Source organism: Nuphar pumila, chromosome 13 (assembly GCF_984573655.1).
Source record: "Nuphar pumila chromosome 13, dmNupPumi1.hap1.1, whole genome shotgun sequence".
In the NCBI taxonomy this organism is placed as follows: domain Eukaryota; kingdom Viridiplantae; phylum Streptophyta; class Magnoliopsida; order Nymphaeales; family Nymphaeaceae; genus Nuphar; species Nuphar pumila.
In genome coordinates this window covers 84,119,601-84,133,178 of record NC_143261.1, presented here as the reverse complement: position 1 = coordinate 84,133,178, position 13,578 = coordinate 84,119,601, and the positions used below count along the sequence as shown (strand labels likewise).

At 37.1% G+C, this 13,578-nt stretch overlaps 1 protein-coding gene across 1 annotated transcript in view; it reads left to right on the top strand.

The window, feature by feature from the left end:
* Positions 1 to 765, top strand: part of LOC149818935 (putative E3 ubiquitin-protein ligase RHB1A) — a 44,661-nt gene extending 43,896 nt beyond the window's left edge. The window contains exon 5 of the mRNA XM_089985825.1: positions 272 to 765. Coding sequence (XP_089841951.1) covers positions 272 to 304 — 33 coding nt within the window. The 3' untranslated portion in view covers positions 305 to 765. The remainder of the gene's footprint in view (positions 1 to 271) is intronic.
* The last annotated feature ends 12,813 nt before the right edge of the window (positions 766 to 13,578 follow it).

Below are 13,578 nucleotides of genomic sequence, written 5' to 3'. Positions count from 1 at the left end.
AATTGATTAAGAGTAACAAGCTAAGTGTTTCTCGATAAGTTTGGCTGCCCATACTAAAAGGGTTTTTCTTTATTTGCAATTTTATTGTTACAATACTTACATGAAGAACTTGGATAAATGCAATGGTGGCATTAAATCTCTCATTTGTAATCTCTAACCATGAATTTTATAATATTCCCCCGTAGCTTGAATTTGATCATACTATTCATGTCCCTTAGCTGCTCTTCATTAATTATCCATCATAGCTGTACTCAAACTGCTTCCGTTCCAGGCGATGATGTTCAACGGACAAGGCAACTTCTAGCAGTTCATGTTGCATTGATACAAGCATCAACACCTTTGTTCAGATGCAGATGCAGAATGGTGTTTGTGGTTTCCGTAATTGTCTGTCTGAGGCATTCGTTTTTTAGATTGAAAGGGCTTTGGATTTTGTTGGTAGAGGTAGCTGTATTTTCATTCTTGACTCAGCAGAGTTACAGTCATGTATCTTCTTCAATCTTCATCTATAGTGTAGTCTCTTTACAGTAGCATCTTGGGTTGATATTTCTCAGGCTTGGAGCTTGCTCACCTATTGATGAATGTGGATAAGTAGTATACGAAGGTTGGTTGTTTGAATCTGAGATTTGCATCTCTTGTATAGCTTGTGAACAGGATTGGCATGATGCTTTTACAGCATTGATTTTGTAAATTGTTACAAATTTTCTCTTATTCAATTGCTGTAAAGAAATATAGGTTGATAATTCAAAATGCTGTTAAGTTGTTCGATTTTGATTTATTTATTTTGGCTTGCGAAAATACTCATAACCGACCAACTCGGATGCATCACTTTGTGGATAGACGGTGTTTTTTGCTACGTTTCAACTACAAGGTCAAGACCCTGCTGGTATCATGTTATCCAATCAGTTATCCCTGTTTCCAGTGTTCATGCTTTTCTTAGGGGTGTGGTCGCAATAAATCTATTCTCTTGTGGTGCTTAAAATGCTTGGTTGACCATGCGGCTCTGTTCATAAGGCCATCTGTAAATAGCGAGCTAAGAGATTGTCTAGACTCGTCTGTTGGTCTTAAAATTCTTTGTAAGGCCCTCTGGTTGGCACAGTTAACAGGGGGACATCCATCTATCTCATTTGACTTCTGATTATGCCAGTCACTGAGAGCTTTTCAGAACTTTGGAAGCTCACTTTCAGGTCCATTTGAAAGCGTGAACCACACACTTCTTTCAAAGCTTTCAGAGAAAGGACCACATTTCAGGGAATAAGAAACATGTTTTCTAAAATATAGACAATAAGGCTTGGGTGGCACTTGGGTCTCTCGGCAAGCGAAGCCTCAGTTGAATATCTAAGCCAATACTGACGTTAGGTTATCAAGTTGAATCTCCACCTATATATCTATGCAAAACGAATATGGTCTTCATGGGGTCACACCTCGTCGAATCAATAAGTGCTTTGAAATCAAGAGGCCGTCCATAGTTAAGGACTCAAGGTCGCGTCCCTCTCTCTCTCTCACACCACATATATATAATCAATTGTACTTACAATCTAGTTGAGATCTCACCATGCAAGTCATCATTCAATCTAACCTCGTAGATGTGATCAACATAGTCAATTTAGTGGGAATTGACCCTTGGATCATGTTTTCTTCTGACAAAAATGTTGCATTTACAACCGATGATTTTTACGTCACAACAAAAACAGTACATAGATAGGATTCTGACAATCCAACAATCTGCTCCTACTAGGGGTGGTTAGAGCTCGATCCGGGCCCGGAGATGGCCTGACCCATTTATTAATGGGCTGAGTTTTGGCCCAGTTCTTAATGGCCCCGGGTTTAAAGAGCAGCCCATGATCCGGCCCAATGGGCCAATGTTCAGCGGGTCAGTCCACCCCGACCCAAACCTATTTGTAGATTATTTTGTAATGAAGCTTATAAATTAATTCTTATAATACCAAGAGCAATGAATTAAATGAAAGATTAATGCGCTCGTCTAATTATCTTTTCATTTTTCATATAATCAATGCAACTAATTAGGTAAATAGTAATACTTACCAAGTTACTATGCAAAGTTTTTTGTCAAGGTGCTTGCTAATTGCCTGTATAAAACTATTGACAAAGTCGTTAGCCCCCTCTCAACGAGCTTTCATTCTTGGTCGTAGAATACAAGATTGTGTGGTCCTTGCTTTCTAGATCATCCATAGAGTATTTACTTCAAGAAAATCAATTTTCATGCTCAAAGTTGGCTTAGCTAAGGCCTTTGATTGTCTCTTGGAAGTACCGATTCCAAGTCCCGGAAGCCATGATGTGGGTCAAGTGGATGAGGAAACTTATTTGTCATGTACAGGTTAGTGTTTGTTTGAATGGTGAAAGGGGTACCCCTATAATGTTAAGTGCGGTAGGGCTGCTCTTTTTCATCACTTCTCAATCTGGCAGCTGAAGTACTGGCATCAATATTCAGGGGCGCCATCTGTGAAAGGGTTCATGCATCCAGTTGACATTTCAGGTATTACCTTCTTCATTTTTCAGTTTGATGATGATATTTTGATTTTTGGGGAAGCTTCTATTGAACAAATGAGTAGGATGACCCATTTTTTAAGTCATTTGGTCTTATTTCTGGGTTGACAGTAAACGAAAATAAGTGTTATGTGTTCGCGTTCATCAAAACAGAACCGGAATGTAAAAGTAATAACACATACTGGTAGATGCCATAAATGAAACTTGTGTGCACAGGTGCTCGACGTTCTCCTCAGCCTATCGATGTCCACGATGAAACCAGGTCGCCAAGTCGATGATGAGCAGGACCTTGAACCCAAAATGAAAGAGGACTTGGTTGTTCTCACTAAGCAACCCGGCCCTTTCTTATAGGCTTATGAGAGAAGCTTGTAATGTGAGGATTTAGTGGGAGGTTACCACTATTGGTGGTTATCCTACATGAGCAGTTGCAATAAGTGCCCTGTAACTTCCATGAGTTATGCTATCCCATGATGTATCCATGTCAAATTGAGTCACATTAGGTTGGATACAATTTATATTTCAATACTCTCTCACTTGACCCATTGAAATAAAAAAATATTTCATCAAGGTTTTACTGTTATCTAGATTTAATTTTCATGTGGGTTCACATGCTATCCTGTATCACAAGAATGAATCATATAAATCATGGAGATGAATACTTCTTTATGAAATGTCATATTTTCATTCACTATAATATAATTTATTTCCAATACTTTAGCATGTTAAAATTACCTTTATGAATAGGTTGGTCTCTAACCCATTTTATTGGTCCTCTAATATTGTTATTCTATTATTTTATCTAACTAAATGAGAGACCCTTTATGCAGAATCAATAATACATAAAGTCATAGAGAATCAATTTAGCTTTACAAATGTGATCACATATAACCATAATGTATTTCCCTACATTAGAAAAAATTAAACAAACCCATCTCATTTAAATGTTGAGAATATAATCCTGATGCTAGCTATTTAGTAAGAGAAACCACAACCATTTTCTTCATACCGATTGTATCAAAATATACTAGATGATTTTCAGTCATTTCTTTAACAACAAAATATTTTAACTCCATGTGTCGACACAAGGTTGAGCTCTTCTTGTTATTCAAGAAGGACATGTCAACTTCATTATCACATAAGATCTTTAGCGACCTCCCAATAGAGTCCACTATACCAAGATCCATAATGAAGCTTCTAATCTATATGACATGAGATAAAATCTTGTATACATCAATAATTTTTGCCCCAATGACTTTCATAAATTCATTCACTGTCCTATAATGAGATATGACACCTCAAATATTTTGAACCACTCGCGATTGCAAAAACATGTAAAGATTATTCGAGCACTCTTATTTCTCATAGACAACTTTTTAAGCGTTCTCACTCCTCATAGATAGCCTTCAGAGCGGTTGTTCTATTCTTCGTATGAGTGAGAGATTAATCGTTCTATACGAGATTTATATTGAAAAGGTAAATGTGAGGCTCTTTATTACTCACTTTTTCTGAGACAAACACAATTGGACCATTATCATTCTACTTTGGTAAAAACGATAATACTCATAGTTGCTTCATCTCCTCAATTTAAAGGAACTGACTTCAATTAATGAAACTAACAAATCATGTATAACTAAACACAATTCAGCACTGTACCTTTAGATACAAACATATTTCATGGGCTGATATATATATCTACTATTGCACCCAGTGTGAATTTGGAACACAATGACCTACCTTTGGGTAGAATCATTGTTTCATAAAGTTACACATAATCATAATACCAAATCTTATCATGGTCCAAAGAATCCTCAATTAACACAACTCAGATCACTTTGGTGATTGCATGAGTCAGCTACTCGAGACCTTTTACCACAAATATACTCGTACTATAGAGCATGCCCATGCACAAAAAATAATGCATGTATATTCATGACGAAATACATATTATATCATCAAAAAATATAGTTTCATGCTTTAACTCATATGCATAAATAAATTTTGATAAAAAACATCATATATGTCATGAATTTAGCTGAAACCAATTTAAAAATGCTCTAAACCGGCTCCAAATCGGTTCCAAAACTATCAAACATGTCTGAAATATATAAAAAAGCCTATAAACCCTTAAAACTGAATGAGAAAATCCATTCTCCTTCACAGATTCATGAAAACAGAGTTTCTATATTTAGGAACCAGTGAAAAACCAATAGAAACCGGTCAAAAAGGGTTCTGAATCGATCCTAAAATGCCCCGTATTGGTTACAGAACCGATTCAGGTGTAAATAGTGCATGAACCACATTTCGGATTTGATCTGATTGAATTCAGATCCAGATCTAATTTCAATGAATCCTGGGTTGGATCCCTCAGTTCAAATCCAGCCTAGATCCAGACCCATAATGATCGGGTCCCAAGTTGGATCCTATGATCTAAACCCGATCTAGATCTAGATCCGTAAAGAATCCAGGTCAGATCTGGATCCTCGATCTGGTCTGTCCAGATCAAACCCAGACCCGAAACCACAAATGGGTCCGGGTCGGATCGAGCTCCTCAAAACCGTCTAGATCCGGACTCAGTCTAATCAAGAACTAGGTGAGATCCAGACCACAACTCGATCCACCCGGTCCATAACGGATCGAAAATTCGATCCATAACGGATCTGATTCCGGATCAGGTCCGCCCTAGGAACAGATTCAATACCCAATCCACATGGATTGTGTTTGGATCAGGCCACTCGCCAGGTCGGGACCCGACCCGCCTGGAACAATTACTTGATAAAACAAAAAATGAATGCTTTCGGTTTCTAAAATGAATGCTTTTCGATTTCAGAAACTGAAAGGCTCAGACGCACGTCGCCCCCACGAACGCGCGGGACATCAGGCGCCCCCCGGGACTGGTGTTTCTGCCGGTGAAGGCCACCCCATGATGACATTATGCCGCCATCGAGTCCTCCCTAGCAGCACCGGCGAAAGGAAAGGTGAAAGTTTTTTTTTTATATACAAGCATCGCCGGGGCTGCCGTCACCACCGGCGGTCGGCCAAAGCAGCCGGCGGCGACACTCGATGGATGGTGACCAATCGTCGTCTTCCACTGCCGTCCGCCGACGGTTGCAATGGCCGAAAGCCTGCAAAATCCAAAAACCCTTGTTTCCCCCCCCTTTTTTTATATCTGTCCACCGTCGGTGGCTGTCGCCACCGACAGCTAGCCATTGCAGCCAACGGCGATGGTTGATCGACGACTACCAGTCATCGTCGGCCACCGCCATCTTCCGGCGGTTGTAGTGGTCGGAAGACTGCAGAAACAAGAAACTTGTTTATGCAGTTGTTTCCCGTCTGTAGTCGACCGCCGGCTGCCTCCGGCATCCGGATCCAAATGCCGTTGCTGACGGCATCCAATCGTCGTCATCAGCTACCCTCCGCCGGACTTCAGCGTCTGCGCGGAGGTCGGCGGTTGCAGAGGCCAGAATACTGCAGAAACAGGAAACCCTGTTTCTGTAGTGACCGTCGGCTGCCTCCGGCTGCCTCCGGCTGCCGATCGTGGATGACGCCGGCGACAGTGGCTCAATGCCGGCAACGATCTGCAGAAACGGGAAACCACCCGACGTCCCACTGCAGGCAACGACGTGGACCCTCTCTTCCTGCTAACCTACGATCGACCATACTGTTGTCCACGCCTGTGGCCGTTGGCGGCCAAACGCCTACAGCAAGTTGGCCCTGAGCAAGAGGGGGTCTCTGCGGTAAAACACAATTCCGACGAGTGACATTGGTCAACAATAGAACCAAATGTAAAAGGAGAATACATGTTAGTAGGGGAGGGTGTCTGTGTTCTTCCCGCAACGCAAGCTAAATTCAAGTGTTCTGGTGTGGTGTGTACGTAAGAATATCTTGGGACCCATGATGATTGCCTCCGATGACTTTATAATAAAATAATGTATAAAAAAAAGGAAGATATGCTTTTAACGGAAATGTCTTCTAGTAAAATAGATATGCGTTTGAGCGAAAATATACTTTCGCTCCCCGTATATAGATTTTCACATTCTGCCTTTGTTTTTAGCTTGTGCTATAACACATGGTCGCCTTCTCGTTCCTGTCTTGTGTTAGATAGAAAACTTTTCCTGGTTTGTTTCTATCTCGTGCAGATCACTATAAATCGAATGATTGTTTCGATCATTGGTGGGCATCAAAAGAAGATTTGTCGGCTATCTCTTTTTACAGTTTTCTCTTTTTCTTCATTTTCGTTAAGCAGTATAGAAAAAAGCAATAACACACAAACATTCCAACAAGTGCCATTAAAGTGTTGTGAGTACATTTTCATGTTATGCTATTGTTGAAGAACGTATGTCGTCGTGAGTGTCATTAAGGCATTGCTTTGTTATTGAAGGTAAATTTTATTGTTTCGACGGTTGAAAAATTAAAGATATTTGTAAGGCGGTGAGATCTCCTGACAAGAATGCTTGGTTACAAATGCAAGCAATGGCCTCTACCCCATTCAGTATCGTCCATTCACTCAATATATACAATGTAACCAAATCGCGGTTGTAGTAACATGTATATCGATTTGTGAGATATTGTTTTGTTTGTTAATATCAATCTGTAATATATTATGCTGAATTGTCGTATATCGATTTGTAAGATATTATGTATTTTCGAGTATCGATTTGTGAGATATTGTTTTGTTTGTTAATATCGATTTGTAATATATTATACTGAATTGTCGTATATCGATTTATAAGATATTATGTGTTTTCTATTGTCGATTTGTGAGATATTGTTTTGTTTGTTAATATCGATTTGTAATATATTATGCTGAATTGTCGTATATCGATTTGTAAGATATTATGTGTTTTCTAGTGTTAATTTGTGAGATATTGTTTTGTTTGTTAATATCGATTTGTAATGTATTATGTTGAATTGTCGTATATCAATTTGTAAGATATTGTGTGTATTCTAATGTCGATTTGTGAGATATGGTAACTGATTGTTAATATCGATTTGTAATATATTATGCTGAATTATCGTATATCGATTTGTAGGATACTATGCTGAATTGTCGTATACCGATTTGTAATATATTATGCTGAATTGTCATATATCGATTTGTAAGATATGTATTTTCTAGTATCGATTTGTGAAATACGGTTTTGTTTGTTAATATCGATTTGTAAGCTATTATGTTGAATATTTGATACTGTGATTCATTCAATCGTTTCTTTGACTTGCTTAATTAATCAGTAGTAGTTGTTATATGCATCTTGAATAAATCATAGTAAACGTATGTGCTGGCTAACGCAAATTAATATTTTGCTCATGATAGTGTTGAGCATATCAACTAGTTGCAGTGAAGATGTATTTCAATCATTGAGAAGTCATGGAGCAACAGACATCCATACTATCTACGCACCCGAAAAATTGAATATGTGCACTAATGATGCACATGATAAGAAGGGTGCAGACATTGAATTCACTCTTGACTTGAATATTCCAGTAGATGAAATATAATTCAATAATGAGATAGACGGGCATGATAGTCCACTTGACAAAGGCGCAGACACCTCGAGTCTACATGATAGTACACTTGAATCTGATCCCGTAGAGGGAATGCAATTTAATAATGAGGAAGCTACATATAAATTTTATAATGATTATGCCTTAAAACTTGACTTCAATGTTAAAAGGTATTCTTGGGCAAAAAATGCACAGGATGTCATAGTGAGAAAGGCATATGTTTGTTCTAAGCAAGGTTAGAAGAAGTCAAGTGGAAATCCAATAATGAGCAAGCCAGATTCAAGATGCGGCTGTCCAGTGAGAATGATGTTAAGAAGACTTTCGAATGAGAAATATATAGTTCATACTTAAATCAATGATCATAACCATGAATTAACTGCTTCATTTATGACTCCTATGTTAAGGTCACAATGTAAAGTAATTGAAACACATGCTGTAATTGCTGAAATAGCTGATAGCACCGACATTACATCAAGGAAGACATACAATTTGTATGCGCACGTAGATGGCGGTCGTGAAAATATACCATTCACACCTATGGGTCTAAGAAACCACTTGAGAAGGAAGGTGCTAGAAAATATGAAGAATGGAGGAATATGTTCTTTGGTTGATTACATAAAAAATAAAATAAAAAATTGACCCTGGTTTCTTTAGTGCAATCCAATTGGATGAAGATGAGTATGTTGTGAATATGTTTTGAGTAGATTCAAAGTCAAGAATAGATTATGAATGCTTCAATGATGTACTTGTTTTTGATACGACAATGAAGATTAATACGAAACAATGATCATTTGCGCAGTTTGTCAGAGTGAACCATCACTCACGGAGTTGCATATTAGGCGACACTTTTTGTATGACCACATCAAGGAAACCTTTGAGTGGTTGTTCAGAGTATTTACACAGGTAATGAATGAGAAGCACCTTGGAGCTGTACTTACAGATGATGATCATGCAATTGCAGTGTCTCATGTATGGCCATATGCACATCATCGCGTATGTTTGTGGCATATCTTTCAAAACGCAGCAAAGAACATATGACACATTTTTAATCAGAAAGCAGAGTTATAAAAAGTTTAGACAGTGTGTACTTGAAAGCATAGACGAGGTCATCTTTATATCTGATTAGGAGCAAATGATTCAGATGTATGACCTTGAAGACTGCGTGTGGTTACAATATTTATATGCAGATAAAGAGAAGTGAGACAAAGAAAAGTGGGCATTGACATATGAAAGACAATACTTTTGTGCAGGTATGATAAGCACACAAAGAGCTGAATCTATGCATGTCACACTGAAAAAAGTCTTGTATTCATGTTTAGTAATGTTTTACTTCATGGAACAATATGAATTATCTGTAGACGGTCTTAGACAGAATGAACTTGAACAACATGTGAAATGCTTCAAAACCTGCTCTGTAACATTGGGCATAAAAATATTGACGCGACCTACAGATTTGTATACACTAACTGTATTTGAATGGACTAAGAAGAAGGTTATACAAGTCATGAATTGCAACATATAAGGGCGTATGCAATATAAGAATATACACAAATACCATATTGTATGGGAGAGCGAAAAACATCCAAAAAGGCAAGAAGCACATGTTACGTACAATGTTGACAACAGAATAGTTAAATGTACATGCAAAATGTTTGAATTCAAAGGTATTTTATGTCGTCATGCATTGAAGGCACTTAATCAAGAGAAGATAAAAGAAATACCTGAGTAATATATAATGTGAAGATGAATGAGACAAACAAATATTAAACTGCTAGATACAAATAATGTTAGTCCATCTAGTGTTGATGAGAAGTGCCACATAGCCTCCCGTTACCAACAACTATGTAGGTCACTTATGCATGTTGCAGATTTGACATCGAAAAGTGAAGAAACCTATGTATGTATAAGAAAAGTGTCAAAGGAATTACTTGAAAAAGTTCAGTTAATTCACCATGAGTCTGTTGCAGCTCATGAAGACCAATCTAAGAAAATGGGATCGAACAACGTAGGTAAAAATCACGCTTTCCCTAACCCTTGTGAGAAGTTGCGCCTAAGCGTAAACATCATCTTCGACAAGTTAGGAGTAAATGTTGTAGATTATGATGAAAATATTCACTTAGCGAAGGGTATCAAAAGGAAACCTGCCTCTGATCGCAGTCGTCGGAGGACAAAGGGTGCACTGGAATTGGTTGACAAGAAAATGTCTAAGAAACAACCAACCCCTAAGCAACTAATCCATTCGCATGAACATGTATGTAATACAATATATTGCTTCCCATGTAAATTGTATTACGTGCAACCTATCAATATCTAACTTGTGTAATTTCCAACATGCAACAATACCATACAAACGTGCACTACAATGTTGGAACCTGCAATCTACCAGACTTGTTTGAGTGAAACGATGACATGAGTTTTACAAGTCTTTTGGTACGTAATAATTTTGGGAGGATATTTGCATTTCTTGTTGAACTTAATGTAGTATCCGATATTGTTCTATTTTATGACAGATTCGGTTCAATTTAAAAGTGAGCAACACAACACAAGAATCACGTGTAGATTCTTCAGCTACAAAATAGTTATAACATTTAACTTTCATATCTTACAAATCGTTGTAATCTTTAGCATTCTATAATTCTTTGTTGTAGTTCTATAATTCTTTGTTGTAGTTCTATAATTCTTTGTTGTAAATCACTAATTCTTTGTTGTAATTCTATAATTTTTTGTTGTAATTCTATAATTCTTTGTTGTAAATCGCTAATTCTTTGTTGTAATTTTACAATAAAAATCATGCTACAAATATCATAAAAATCGACACTAGAAAACACATAATATCTTACAAATCGATATACAACAATTGAGCATAATCTATTACAAATCGATACTGAAATTCAACATAATAACTTACAAATCGATATTAACAATCAAAACCATATCTCATAAATCAATACTCAAAAATACATAATATTTTATAAATCGATATACGATAATTCAACAAAATATATTACAAATTGGTATACGACAATTCAACATAATATCCTACCAATCGATATACCAGTGCACTGAAATTGGTTTGCAAAAAAATATTTAAGAAACAACCAACCCCTAAGCAACCAAGCCCTTCACATGAACAAGTATTTAATATAGTATATTGCTTCTCATATAAACGACAATGACAATGCATGTGAGGTATAGTGAATTAGAACATGGTCTGCTCAATGCATTTGTTCATCGGCGTGGTTTTTAGTTTGTAGTGTATCATCAACCTTTTCTATCTTTTGCTTTAGCTAATGTTCAATTTGAGATAGAGGGAAGATGATGATTTTGAATACGAAGTGCCATTGACGCGATCGCGGGTAAGAATCGAGGAACCTCCATCTTCTCCACCTTCTGTTTCGCTGTTGTCTTATCGCGACACACCAACATCATCGAAGAAACCCATGCTGGAGGAGCCAACTCCACCAAGAATGCGATTGCAGTTGAAATTGGAGCCACCATCTTTCCCACTTCAGTCTCTTCCTCCAAGATTGTCGTACCATGAAGCCTTGTCGTCGACGAGACCCGTGTTGGAGGAGCCTCTAAGAAGGCGGTCTGTGAGATTGCAGGAGCCCCTACATTCACCATTAGCATCTCTTCTGTCCTTGCCATATCGATAATTTTTTGTTGTAAATCGATAATTCTTTGTTGTAATTTTATAATTCTTTATTGTAAATTGATAATTCTTTGTCGTAATGTTATAATTCTTTGTTGTAATTCTACAATAGAAATCATACTACAAATATTATAAAAAATCGATACTAGAAAACACATAATATCTTACAAATCGATATACAACACAATTGAGCATAATATATTACAAATCGATACGAAAATTCAATATAATAGCTTATAAACCGATATTAACAAACAAAATCATATCTCACAAATCGATACTAGAAAACACACATTATCTTACAAATCGATATACGGCAATTCAACATAATATATTAAAAATCGATATTAAACAATTCAGCATAATATCTTACAAATCGATATACGATAATTCAACATAATATATTATAAATCAATATTAATAACCAAAACAATATCTCACAAATCGATTCTAGAAAACACATCATCTTACAAATTGATATAGACAATTCAACATAATATATTACAAATCGGTATACGTCAATTCAACATAATATCCTATAAATCGATATACGACAATTTAACAAAATATATTACAAATCGATATTAACAATCAAAATAATATCTTACAGAATGACACTAGAAAACACATAATATCTTACAAATCGATATACAACAATTCAACATAATATATTACAAAGTAATCATTATCGTATTAATCGCTATCACAGTAATCACTATACATAATAATTGCTATACAGAGTAATCACTATTCATAGTAATCGCTATTCATAGTAATCACTATGCATAATAATACCTACAATAGTACATTATGACATATAGTAGCAATTAACGTACCTTTGTCACATTTTTCTCCTCTTCATCCCCTCTCTTCTTCTGCTTTTGTACTTATTCCTTTCTTTCGGTATTAGCAACCATTGTTTGCGTTTTCCTTTCCCTTTTCTTGTCTTCCTCCTGCTTCTTCCTTTCTTTTTCCTTCCCTTCCTCGTCATGCTTCTCCATTTGTCTTTCCTTCCCTTCCTCGTCCTCCTTCTCCTTCCTTTGTCTTTTCCTCTCTTCATCATCCTCTTTCTCTTTCCTTTGCCTTTCCTTCTCTTCCTCGTCCGCCTTCTCCTTCTTTTATCTTTCTTTCTCTTTCCTTTGTCTTTCCTTCTCTTTCTCGTCCTCCTTCTCCTTCCTTTGCCTTTCCTTCTCTTCCTCATCCTGAATCTTCTTCCTTTGCCTTCCTTTTCCTTATTCTTCAATTGTCTTTGCTTCTCTTCCTCCTTTTTTTTCAACTGTCTTTGCTTCTCTTTCTCCTCTTTCTTCTTCTTCAATTGCCTTCGCTTCTCTTCCTCCTCCTCCTTATTCTTCCTTTGCTTTTCTCTATCCTCCTTCTTCTTTTGCGTTCGCTTCTCTTCCTTCTCCTTATTCTTCCTTTGCTTTTCCCTTTCCTCTTCCTCCTCCTTTTGCCTTCACTTCTCTTCCTCTTTCTCCTTATTCTTTCTTTGCTTTTCCCTATCCCCCTCCATATTTTTTTGCCTTCGCTTCTCTTCCTCTTCCTTATTCTTCCTTTGCTTTTCCCTCTCCTCCTCCTTTTGTCTTCACTTCTCGTCCTCCTTCTCCTTATTCTTTCTTTACTTATCCCTTTCCTCCTCCTCCTTTTGCCTTCACTTTTCTTCCTCTTTCTCCTTAGTCTTTCTTTGCTTTTCCCTCACCTCCTCTTCCTTTTGCCTTCACTTCTCTTCCTCCTTCTCCTTATTATTCCTTTGCTTTCCCCTATCCTCCACCTCCCCTTTCTTTTTCCTTGATTTCCTTTGCTTTTTTTCATTATCCTCCTCCTTCATTTCATTTTGCTTCTCTTCGTCATCCTTCTTCTTCTTTTTCATCTGTACTTCTTTCTCATCATTCTTCGTTGGATTATCATCTTCAATATCTAAT